Source organism: Sesamum indicum, linkage group LG4, assembly GCF_000512975.1.
Source record: "Sesamum indicum cultivar Zhongzhi No. 13 linkage group LG4, S_indicum_v1.0, whole genome shotgun sequence".
Lineage (NCBI taxonomy): Eukaryota > Viridiplantae > Streptophyta > Magnoliopsida > Lamiales > Pedaliaceae > Sesamum > Sesamum indicum.
This window is the reverse complement of record NC_026148.1, coordinates 8692440-8705372: the sequence shown is the minus strand read 5'-3', so window position 1 is coordinate 8705372 and position 12933 is coordinate 8692440. Positions and strand designations below refer to the sequence as shown.

At 46.6% G+C, this 12933-nt stretch overlaps 1 protein-coding gene across 1 annotated transcript; it reads left to right on the top strand.

The window, feature by feature from the left end:
- Positions 7-2278, top strand: LOC105160287 (growth-regulating factor 2). The gene is made up of 4 exons (XM_011077604.1): positions 7-396; positions 598-774; positions 888-1224; positions 1311-2278. Exons 1-4 carry the CDS (start codon positions 69-71, stop codon positions 1990-1992), a joined length of 1524 nt encoding a protein of 507 aa, XP_011075906.1. The 5' UTR covers positions 7-68; the 3' UTR covers positions 1993-2278.

Here is a 12933-nt window from a genome sequence, read left to right as displayed (position 1 = left end):
CTAATGGGTTTAGCATTTCAGACAAGAAATCATCATCATCATCGAATACAATAGATGGTGTTAGTCTGATGAAGCTGCATAGTACCGAAGCATTCCCTTCCAAGATTTGCATGACGAGTGTTCATCAAGAAAACAATCTGCATCTGGGCCGTCCATTTGATGGTGGTTGTGGTGGTGGTCGTCGTAGTGTCGCCAGCCCTGCAGGTGGAGGCGTGGGGCCCACTAGCAGTAATAGCGGCGGAGCTAACGAGGTGGTGGGCAATATAAACCGTGACGATGTCTCATCTTCTTGTGGTGTTGGTGAAAATTTTGCAAGGAGTAGTAGTACTAATTCGCAGCCTTTTGACATTTTTGGTGCTGCTCATTCCCATTCCACCACCCCCTACAAATCCCCAGGTAAAATTTATATATTTCCTTTTCCTCTCTCTCTCTCTCTCTCTCTCTCTCTCTCTATCTTCGTGCTACTGTTGTAGTGGGAGAAGATGATAAGGTGGGATTAAATGTTGAGAAGAGAAAGGTCAGTGCGACTGCGGTTTTGACTGATTCTTTTCTTATCTTCTCTTTGTTTTTCTTTTGTGTTTTGTGAAACTTATACAGGAGGGATGGCTGCCAATGTGGGGTTTCCTTTTACATCTGCTCAATGGAAAGAGCTGGAAAGACAAGCTATGATCTATAAATACATGATGTCCTCTGTGCCAGTGCCTCCCGATCTTCTCTTCCCACTTTCAAGAAGTTTTCCTACTGCTGCTGCTGCTGTAGACTCTTCTGCTTCCTGTAAACTTTTACCTTTCTTTTCTATCTCTTTGTCAATGTTCCTTTCCCTTGTGTTTATCTCTGTTTTTATATTTGGGCCATGCTCACTTAAATCTTCTTCTTGATTCTTGAAGCACTCTACCACGGTAGATATTCAAAGAACGGAGATCCGGAGCCTGGGAGATGTAAGAGAACAGATGGCAAGAAATGGAGGTGTTCAAGAGACGTGGCGCCACACCAGAAGTACTGCGAGCGCCACCTGCACAGAGGCCGTCCCCGTTCAAGAAAGCCTGTGGAAGTTAAAAACAATGGTGAAAGCCACAAGAAGACACGCCTTGAACAAAGCTCTCTTCCCAACTCAACGCCTTCCCAACAATTTGTTGCAGCAAATGATCAGCCTCTTATGCTTTTCAACGCCAATACTGACCTGAGTATTTCTACTGCACCTTCTTATAATAAGGGAACAAATAGGTTGGTTCTTCTTTCCGGTTTTGTTTCTAATCAGTCTCTGTTTTATTTTTGCCCTCTTCATTTTTCACTTCGCTTGTGATTTGAAGGGATTTGGGGTTGATGATGGAAGGTGAGATGGTTGCAATGAATGGGGCTGACCAGAAATGGCAGCACTTAATCGAAGCAAATATGGGAATTGCAAACGAGGGCTCTTTCATTTACAGCTCTAGTGCTCTTTTTCATCAAGATTATGTTGAGGAACAGCCACTGAATGTGTTATCCTATCCAAATTTTCCTGCTCCGGAAACTGAGGTCCCAGCTGGCTTTATTGATGCTTGGTCAATCGATAACCTCAACAGCAACAACAATGGCAGCTCCGAACCCTCCATATCAACCAATCTCGGGAACCTCTCCCCTTCACTCAATTTGTCCATAGCTATGGCTGCCGGAAGTCTCCTAGATGAAGAAATGGGAAAGGTTCAAATGGGGGGTAGTGTGAAATTCTATGATGAACAGAGTACAAAAGATTCTAGCTGGTTAAGCCCTGTATCTTGGGAGCCGTTTGCACGAGGTGGGCCGCTTGCCGAAGCTTTGCATCCGGGATCAGTTACCATCGGGTGCATAAATCCGGCGTCGCCCCATGATTCCATCAGCACCCCGGCTACTACTGTTTCATCACCTTCTGGAGTTCTACAGAGAACATTGTTCTCACACTCTGATAGCAGTGTTTGCAATAGCCCAACGTTCGCAGCTCCCCCATCAGAAGTTGCATTCCAGCGGCTCAATTAGAGTGATGAAGCTAAGGAAGTTCGTTGGACGATTTCCCTTTTGTTGATCTCAGTTGTTGAAATTGATTCCATTGATGCCGGATGGATGTTTTGCGTTACTGCACTTGGCAGTTTGTTATTATTAAGCATTCAATGTAGAATTTCAACTGTTTCTGCAAAGGATGAGTGAGTTGGTTTCAGGCTTGAAAAACACAAGTGATTAATTGAATGATTCCAGTCAAGTACCTGTACAGTATGTTTTTTTGGTGCATGAATTTTCAAGACTTAAAGAAATTCAAACATTTCTACTTGAACTGTGAAGTGGGGTTTGTCGTTTGGGGGAAAGATGGCTAAAAAGTTGGGTTGTGTTTGGATGAGGACGTTTTGTCCTCACCAACTCTGGCAATCTTGTTGATATTGGTAGTGGGACAGTGTCCTTTTTATTTTGTTGGGAAAATATCTTGTTTGGTGGAGTGGTGTCTTTCTCAAATTAGGAGCTTTTATTTACCAGTCCTTTGATTTTTCTGCCAAACGTGGTGTAAAATGTCTACTATCATTGAGCATACATGAAATCTTGTTGTGTGATATACATGTGATCGCGTATATATATGATAGAAAATACAAGGAAATTTATCATATAATGTCCAATTCAATTAAATAGACTGGGTCCTGTCACGAAGAATGCAATTGTTCATATACATGTGATGGTGTATATATAAAACGTAATACAAGATACAAAGAAATCTATCATATAATGTCCAATTCACTTAAATAGACTCTGCCCCATCATGAAAAATGAGAGTTTTTTGCTCTGGCCCGATAATGTCTGTCTTAGTCAGTGGCGTCAAATATTTTGAATTGGATGTCTCAGAAAAGAGAATGTTAATAATGCAAATAACTTTGAGCTGATTTTATAGGGTTATTATGTTGTCATTTGGTAAGAAAGGGCTATTTTTCCATGTAGAGGCTGATGCTATCCAGGTTTCATTTTCGTCCTATTAAATACCATTTGTGAATTTCACATTCAAGATATGTTGCGTCCTAATAAATGTACTACACTTAGTATATAATCAACTTGGATCCAACCAAACTCAAACTCAATTAGAATCTATCAAGCCATGAGCGGTTGCAAATTGCACAAAGTGGGCTGAGACTAGTGGCCTATCTTCCGGTTTGGGCTGGATTCTGTGCATTTGTGTTGTTTTTTACTAATTAAAAGTGGGATTAATTGAGATGTAGAATATATCTTAAAATCGAAACCATTAATTAACAAAGATGGATGCATGTGATCATGATCTGCAATAACTAGTGATTGAAACTTGACATGTGAAATTAATTACAAACACAAAATTACAAGTCTAATTGCTCATCATTTTCCTACACTTTATATAGTTAGGTTGGCAATTTTTTGAGTTGTAGTGGACAAATTTTCATTTCCCGCTTTTCAAGAATTAAATTAAAAACTTATAGGAAAGGGTCTATAAATCTGATGATGCTAGATTCATGCATGCATCTATATATGATAATAATACAACACATTAATGAACTGAACATCATTCAATTCCATCCTACTCAGTTTTTGGTTTACAGTTAATATTATAAACGTATGTGTGTACACAATATATACACTAATTAGAACTACTTAGTAATAACAATACCTACACATCAAAAAGAATATTTATATATTGATCCGGGTCGAATTGTTCGATCTCTAGTGACGATCTCACTGTAGACGGATTAACTCTTTCGAACCAGATTTTGGATCCTCTGAGAATAAAACACGAACCGTGAGCTCGTCGGGCACGTCCCCGACAATGACCCTCCAACACTCAAGTTAGGTTGATCGAGAGAAATATATGCGATCTAGGAATTCGGTCTCAATTAATGCGTAACAGTTACCTCATTTATGGTACGTCGGGGTCTATTTATAGAACACAGTTGTACGTCAAGTACTGGGCCACGTGGCCTTATCTCATCGATGCGTGTTCTGATCGAACGGTTGTCATCATCCGGGTCTTCAGTCAGTCTGTGCAATCCGGGTCGGGTCAACTGCGACCCGCCTGCTACAAAATACGCGGATCCTGATCGCAAAATGACTATAATGCCCTTAATGAGGGGCGTTTTGGTCCTTTTGCAGGTGTGGTATGTGCATACTCATCATTACTCCCTCACTTTCTCAAAGTGCACGCTCGTGCCTTTGAGGAAGTCGAACCGTCGGGGTAGACACGTGTCGGCGTCTCATCGGTTTGTTCTGCGGCTCGTATCCCGAGGGTGTTTTGCCTATAAATACTTCAAGCATTCAAAACGTTTCGCCTGCCCCACATACTGACTTTCTGCGACCGCTCTTTACAGCTTGAAGTTCGAATTCGATCTGCAGCTTCCAAAGCCATCCTATTCTAAGGTACGATGTCTTCCAGCTCTAACTCGAACTCTAAGTCGCGTCCTGGTTCGGGATCCTCTGCCATTCCCTCTGAGTCTGCGTCTGAGTCCGCGTCTAGGTCCGAGTCTGGGTCTGCATCTAAGTCTGTGTCAGGGTCTGCTCACGGGTCTTTCTCTACTTCTCCGAAAAGAAACAAGCAGTTTCCTATTTCAAAGCTTGCTGATAAGCAAGCTGGCCCATCGGTTCTTGCTAGGTTCCAGGATAGGCTCGCCAAAAACCCTTGGGAAGCCGTGGTTAGTAAGGTAAAGACATCAGTTCTTAGGATTAGAGAGAAATACCACATTCCGTCCGATTACGACATCATCATCCCTGCCACCTTCGATCGCATGCACCGTCCCCCCGAGGGTTTTAGTGTTTTTTCTATCAAACATCTTGACGCCGAACTATGGTTTCCCTTAGCTCCTCCTGTGGCCGCGATTTTGAATAAGCTGGGGTTATGCCCTATGCAACTTTCCCCAAATTCTATTACCCATATCGTCCTTTTTGTTGTAATAATACAATTCGCAGGTTTTGAACCCAGTTTTGACAATTTTTGGAGTCTGTATACTTTCACCACTTCCAAACGGTCTGGGATTAGAGGTTTCTTCTACCTTTCGGCCAAGCCCGAATGTGGGTATCTGAGCGCCCTGAAATCGAATGTAGGGGTCTGGTTAGATCGCTATATTTTCATTCGATCTCCTAGAGGTGTCTGACCCTTTAAGAACGAGTGGACCAAGTATAAACCCATTCCAAAAACCAGTGGAGGGGGGCTGGAGGATGACCAAATAAGGAGTCTAACGTCTTATAAGTATGATCCCAAGAAGCTTATCTCTGAGAAAGTTTTGCAACTTTTTGGGCTTTCTCTCGCGTCCCTCCACATTGAAGAGTCCTTAGGTGATTTTCTCTTCTCTCGTTGCTCCGATCGTCCTGTTTGACCACGCTTACGCGTCTGTTCGTCTTGCAGATAGCATTGTCATGAGTTCGCACAATGCCTCACGGATGCAGGCGGTTGCGAACAAAGTGGATAAGGCGAAGGCCAAGGGGAAGCAGGTCGCCTTTGCTAAGGATCAAACTGCTAAGAGCCCTCTTCCCCCTAAGGATCTTCCTCCAGCGCCCATTCCGCCACAAGTTCGTGTGTCGCTAGGTCCCGCTGACCGCCAGCCCATCCTTGTCGACAGTGAAGGGACTCCCTCCCTACCTCTTCTTGGATATAACTCCAGCGACCTGGAGTTGAATCTAGATACCATCAGCGGTGACCAAAGGGGGGGAGTCTGAGAAGTCGGACCGGGCTGGCTGGGAGAAGCCGAAAAAAAGGAAACGGTCTTCGCTGAAACATGGGCAAGGGGAAGGTTCTAAGGGGAAGGAGTCGGCGGGTCCTTCTGATCCTCCAAAATCTCCGTCCCCACGGCCTAAGAGTTTGAGCAGGATGGCTCGGGAAGCTGCGGACAAGGCCAGCCAAGAAGACGAGCGAGACAGGTTCTTGAAGCTTGAGCAGCTCGCTTTGCATTGGGAGGAGGCCCGGGGATTTGCTGCGGGTTCTCAGTCACAGCCTGACGCATCCCAGGGGAAGCCTTCGATGTGGGATAGCTCTTCTAGCACGGTGCTTTTTGCTGAAGCGGAGGGAGATCCTTTTGACGTGTATAATTCGCTGACCTCATTTCGCGATCAAGGCTCCCTGGTAATGACCAATCCTGTTCGGGTCGAGCAATTTGGGGCCCACGCTATGCTACAGGTAAATTTTTATCCTTGGGCTGCCCCTATCTATTCGAACTCATATAACAATGGAGTCTTGCAGGGTTTAACATTCCTCCGGAGCTTGTCGTTGAAGTGCACGTCCTATCACAAGAACTACATCAAGTCCGATAAGAAGGTGCAAGAGCTTCAAGCCCGGGTGGTGGATCTGGACAACCAGGTGCTGAAGCATGCGGATGAACTGCTGTCCTACGCTGAGCAGATCAAACGCTTATCGGGCGAGCTCGACGTTGCCAGGAAGGAGAGGGAGATCGCCATATCTGAAAGGGAAGTCGCCTTGGCTGAAGGCAGGAAAGACGGATTCGATGCTGGCCGGGAGGCTGGACTGGCGAAAGGCCATACACGAGGTTTTGAACAAGGCCAATCCGGTCGCATCTCTCTGGAGGAGCACCAAAAACTCCTGGCTGTTGTCCGCGATTTCCTGAAGATGGATACTTTTACGACTGCCTTGGAACTCAAATCCACTGACTCGTTTGCTAGAGGTTATAAGACCTGCGAGTACCAAGTCGAAAAACTCGGCGGGTTCCAAGAGTCTTTTGATCGCAGCCGATTGGATATCACTCTTGATGGCGATCTTCAACCCTATCCTCCTGACCCCGAACTGAAGGATGACGAATTCATGGTCTTGCGCGCGGAATTGGAAGGGCTGAGGGCAAAGATGACGACGAAGCTGCTTAAACTCCTCCCTCCTTTTTGACAGAATTTTTTGGTCTTTTTTGTATGACCCCTTCTTCCCCTCGATATATCAGGAACACTAACTTGTACATTTTAGGGGAACTGATCTATAGGGCATAGCGAACCTGTAAATGTCTATTCATTAATGAAATTGCTCTTTCGATTTGATGTGTTTTGCTTCCTCTTTTCTCTGTATGGTCATTCCGTTCGTATACGAAAATGTCTTTTGCCTAATTGATTCCGGTCGTCTGATCATTGTAATCGGATTTTGCCCTTGCATTCAACGTGTGATTAAAGAAAGAAGTTTTTGATCCTTCGAAATGTTGCGTATTGCATTCTCTTCCTTACTTGTTTCGCGTCTTTTTTAGACATGCCTTTTTGTCCCGAGTGCGTCTTTTTCAGATCGCGTTTTATTGGAATGCATCTTTTTCGGACCGCATGTTGGACGCGTCTTTTTCAGTTCGCGTTTTGTTTGAATGCGTCTTTTTCAGTTCGCATGTTGGACACGTCTTTTTCAGTTCGCGTTTTGTTTTGGCAGATTTGCATAGTTGCAATTAGAGGAAAGATGAGCAAATGCAGGTAAGCATAAAAAGGTCGTAAAAAAGGTGTACATAGTTTTATAAATCGTGTTAAATGAATTACAGTGGGTACAGATGTTTAATAATAACAATGTTCAACATGGACACAATCTTCCTAACCTTTAAAATATACAATTTGGTAATCTGCTAGAAGTCTTCGTTGACGGCCTTTCACAGGCTCCTTGCTCGATCTGTCGGTTGATGGCCTTTCACAGGCTCCTGGGCGTGCGATCTCGCCGCAGTTGACGGCCTTTCATAGACTCCTTGGTGTGCGGTCCCATTGCAGTTGATGGCCTTTCACAGGCTCCTGGGCGTGCGACCTCGCCGCAGTTGACGGACTTTCACAGGCTCCTTGGTGTGCGGTCCCGTTGCAGATGATGGCCTTTCACAGGCTCCTTGTTCGAGTTCTCATGTTTAAGCATAGAACCTTTTTAAGTTCTGGATGTTCCACGGGCGTGGCAAATTTCGTCCCTGCATGTCCTGCAGCCTATATGTCCCCTTCTTTTTGATCTCCACTACTTTGAACGGCCGTTCCCACGGGGGTTCTAGTTTGCCTACATGCCTTGAGACTTCGACCTTCTTGAGCACAAGATCCCCCACCTGGAGTTGTCGCGGTCGAACTCTTCGACCCTGGCTTCTCATCATCAATCCCTTGTGGTGTAGAATCCTCGCGTACGCCGCGTCTCTCTTTTCCTCGATCAAGGTGAGATCAAAGCTTCGTTCCTGCTGGTTAGCCTCAGGATCGTACATCGCGACCCTCTGGGACTCTTCCCCGATCTCTGCTGGGATGATAGCTTCCGTTCCGTACACCAAGCAGAATGGCGTCTCCCCTGTTGCGGTTCGTGGTGTTGTTCTATAAGCCATAGGACCCCTGGTAGCTCATCAACCCACGATCCTTTATTTTCTAGTCGTGTTTTCAAGTGTTGGAGGATCGTTCGGTTGGTCACCTCTATTTGTCCATTGGCTTGCGGGTTCGCAACTGCCGTGAAGTGCTGTGCGATCTTAAGCTCCTTGCACCATCCCGTGATTTTTTCCCCTAGAATTGCGTACCATTGTCAGAAATTAATATGCGAGGTAGACCAAACCTGCAGATGATGTTTTTCCAAATGAAGTTGATGACTTCTTTCTCGGATATCTTCGCGACCGCTTCTGCTTCGACCCACTTGGTGAAGTACTCTACCGCCACAATGATAAACTTTTTCTGGGCTGGTGCTGGGGGAAAAGATCCGACGATGTCGATCCCCCATTGGTCGAACGGGCATGCTATTTTGATTGGTTCCACCGGGGTCGCAGGTTGGTGTATCAGGGATGCATATTTTTGGCAGCTCTCACACTTCTTCACCAGCTCTTTGGAATCCTTTGCCACCGTAGGCCAATAGAATCCTTGACGTATTATCTTCTGCGCCAGCGACCTCGCTCCCGAGTGGTTACCGCAGCTTCCTTCATGAATCTCTCGCATGACATATAGGGCTCTCTCCTCGTCCAAGCACTTCAGGAGGGGTCCATCAACTGTTCGTTTATAGAGCTGTCCCGACAACATGGTGAATCGGGTGGCTCGGAATTTAACCCTCTTTGCAGCAATGGGATCAGCAGGCAAGGTGCCGTCCTTGAGATATTTGGCAATCTCGTCCTTCCATGATTTGGGTTCCGCGACCGTCTGAACCTCTGGCCCGCCTGCGATGCTCGGTCGCCCTCGAACCAGGGCGGTAATCTTGCGATCCCCAATTCCATCCATGGCAGCCCCAAACTTGGATAAGGCGTCCGCTTTGTCATTTTCTGCTCTAGGGACCTGCAAAACCGAACATTTGTCAAATTTTCTCATCTACTGCTGGGCGATCTCTTTGTAAGATGTCATCATTTTCTCCCTCGTCTCATATGTCCCTTCGATCTGCAGCGCGATTAGCTGGGAGTCCGTGAACACCTCCAAATCTTTGGCGCCCGCCTGGAAAGCGAGCTCTAGCCCCAGTATGAGCGTTTCGTATTCGGCTTCATTGTTGGTCACAGGGAAGGCCAGACGAACAGCTACCTTGATCTCGATTCCCCTCGGTCCCTGTATCCATATTCCTGCTCCTCCACTGTTGGCGTTCGAGACCCCATCTATGTGCAGCATCCATTTGGAGGTTTGCTCCTCGACGACTATGGGTAATTTGGGATCGCTTGCTAGTAAAGTCCGCTAGTACTTGCGCTTTTTGGGCCGTTCTAGGTCGATACTCTATGTCATATTGCCCCAGCTCTACTGTCCACTTGATCAGTCGACCTGACGCTTCGGGTCGCGACATTATGTGCTTCAGGGGGTAATTCGTCAGCACGATCACTCTATGCGATTGGAAGTATGGTCGTAGCTTTCGAGCAGTGACCACCAGCGCAAGCGCTAATTTCTCCATCTCCGTGTATCTTAACTCGGCTCCTTGGAGCATTTTACTTACATAATAGATGGGATTCTGTTGACCTCCCTCTTCTCTTACCAGTACCAAACTGACTGCATTTTCCGACACACCCAGGTAGAGGAGCAGTTCCTCTCCCTCTTTCGGGTTTGCTAGTAAGGGGGGTGTTGTCAGGTATTCTTTCAGTTCTTGCAAGGCCTTCTTGCACTCCTCATTCCATTCAAAGTTTTTGGGTCTCCTCAGGATTTTGAAAAAGGGGAGACTCTTGTCTGCTGATCGCGAAATAAACCTGCCGAGGGAGGTGATTTTCCCCGTCAATTTCTGAACCTCTTTGATCGTGGTCGGTGATCGCAGATTCATTATAGCTTAAATTTTTTCTGGGTTGGCTTCGATCCCACGCTCGCTGACCATATATCCTAAAAACTTTCCTCCTCCTACTCCGAATGTGCACTTGTCTGGATTGAGTTTCATCCCGTATGATGTCATGATAGCGAATGCTTGGGCGAGATCCGCGAGGTGATCCTGCGACCTCTTGCTCTTCACGAGCATGTCATCCACGTACACTTCCATCGTTTTTTCGAGCAAGTCCCCGAACATCTTATTAATCAGGCGCTGGTATGTGGCTCCTGCATTCTTTAAACCAAAAGGCATCATGTTATAACAAAAAATTCCTTTCTCCGTGATGAAGGAAGTCTTATCTCTATCTTCCTCTGCCATGTGGATCTGGTGATACCCTTGGTAGGCATCCATCATCGAGAACATCTCGTAACCTGCTGTAGAATCCACCATGACATCGATCCGAGGTAACGGGTAGGGATCTTTTGGGCACGCCTTGTTTAGATCTGTAAAGTCCACACACATTCGCCATTTCCCAGAGGATTTGGGAACAAGCACTACGTTAGATAGCCAATCAGTATACTGAATTTTCGCTACATACCCGGCCTGGAGTAGCTTGTCCACTTCCTTTCGGATGATTTCATTTTTGTCGCTCCCGAATGACCTCTTCTTTTGTTGCACAGGTCGCATTGCTGGATCTACGTTTAGTCTGTGCACGATCACTTTCGGGTCGATTCCCGTGAAATCAGACGGACCCCATGCGAACACGTCCATGTTCTCCCTTAGGAATCTGATCATCGCCATCTCCTTCTCCTTCATACTCGCACCTATCCTGGTAGTTTTGTCCGGCTCATCGGGAGTGAGCTGCACGACCTTGTATTCCTCGCTGGGCTTCAAATGTTCGGCCTCATAAGGTCGTGGCTCAGCGTCCTCCTTGACCTTTCTTTTCTTCGCTTCGGGTTCTCCTTTCAACGATAAATTGTAGCATTTCCGAGCTTCTTTCTGGTCGCATGCTACCTCTCCGACCCCGCGATCCGTTGGAAATTTCACCTTCATATGGTAGGTGGAGATGACCGCCCTGAATGAATTCAGCCCTGGCCGGCCCAATATCACATTGTACGCAAATGGCGTGTCCACTACCAAAAATTTCACCATTGTGGTCCTCCGCTTTGGTTCGTCTCCTATGGGCACTGGCAATTCGATCATCCCTAAGGACGTCACTTCGCTTCCACCGAATCCGACTAGTGGGGTTCTGATTGGCTCTAATCGAAGATTTTTCAAGCCCATTTTGTCGATCACACTTTTGAAGATGATGTCCGCAGAACTCCCACTATCTACCAAGACTTTATGAACTGTGAAATTGGCGATGTCGAGTCTGATGACGATTGGGTCGTTCATCTCCCCAGTCTCTTCTGGTTTGTCAGAACTGTTGAAGGAAATGGCTTCCTCTTCCTCAACCTTCAGCACGAACTCTCTCCCTCGGCTCGAATACATGGTCCGTGCGTATCTCTTCCTATCTCTGTTCGAATTGTTAGAGCTAGAGCCCCCCGCGATCGTGTAGATTACCCCTTTGGTTGGCGCGTTATTTCCGGCGGCTGGGGCAAGTGTCGACTTCGAGGGCCCAGGGTTCCGATCTCGGCTCCTCGACCTGCTCCTCCTGGTCTCCTCCCTGCCTATTTTGCAATTATGGGGAACTCGATCTCTGAAGTACCCCTGCCTCACTAATCTCTCAATTTCATCCTTTAGCTAGAAGCACTCTTCCGTGTTGTGTCCCCTCTCTCGGTGGAACCTGCAATATTTCTTAGAGAATTTTTTGGAGGGGGTATACCTGGTGTGCCTCGGCCATTTGGGAACTTCAGCATTCTCGACCATCATCAGCGCTTTTTCCCGTGACATCGGCAGCGGGGTGTAGTTGTGGTATTTGGGAATGTACTTGGATTCCCTTTGCTTCTCCTGCTTTTGTCTACTTCCCCCAACCTCTCTCGCTTCGTTCGATTTTTTGTACATGTGGTCACGCTCCCTCCGCTCGTAATCCTTCATCGCATTCATCTCCTCCTCGTCGATATATTTTTGGGCCAGAGCCATAAGCTGCTCGGCATCTCCTGGCGGGTCGCATGCAAGCGCAGACGCAAATGGACCCTTCTTCAATCCGTGAATCAGGATACTGACCATCATATCAATACGTAGATCCTGGATCTCTATCATTTCGTTGTTGAATCTTCCCACGAAGCTTTTCAGTGTTTCGTCCTCTCTCTGCCGTATGGTGAACAGGTGGGTGGCAGATCTCTTTTGTTTCCTCCGGCTCGCAAAGTGGAAGGAGAATCTTTGGATCAGTTGCTCGTGCGAATCAATGTTTCCCCGAGGCAAGTTGGTGAACCACTCTTGCGCTTTTCCTGTCAACGTGGTCGCGAATAATTTGGCCATGATCGGGCCTGGCTGTCCGTATAAGTTCATCACCATGTCGAAGGCCGCCACATGCTCGTAAGGATCCTTAGTTCCATCATACCTCGGCAAGTCGGGTACTCGGAATCCTAGCTCTACCACTTGGACCAGGATGTCATTGCAAAAGGGTGAGTTTTTGTTGTGCGCAACTATTTCACCTTGCTTTTTAAGTTCGTCTATCTGTCTGTTGAGGTTTTCTATCTGTTTCCCCACGCTCTCTACTTCCGCACGCGAAATTACTGGTTCCCTTCTCTTCGTACGACTGTGGCTGCTGGAGTCGGCGTCGGATGACGCTGGTCGTTTGCTGCGATGCTCTTGTTCGCCTTGCACCCTCGATTCTCTCAGCAGCTCCACGTTATCGAATAACTGCCTCCTTG

What these genes read in the sequence shown, in the direction of transcription:
- LOC105160287 (XM_011077604.1), top strand. Translation starts at nt 69, where the DNA reads ATGAAGCTGCATAGTACCGAAGCATTCCCTTCCAAGATTTGCATGACG. An exon ending in TGTAGACTCTTCTGCTTCCT is followed by an intron (nt 775 to 887) that starts GTAAACTTTTAC and finishes TGATTCTTGAAG; the next exon opens with CACTCTACCACGGTAGATAT. An exon ending in TATAATAAGGGAACAAATAG is followed by an intron (nt 1,225 to 1,310) that starts GTTGGTTCTTCT and finishes TGTGATTTGAAG; the next exon opens with GGATTTGGGGTTGATGATGG.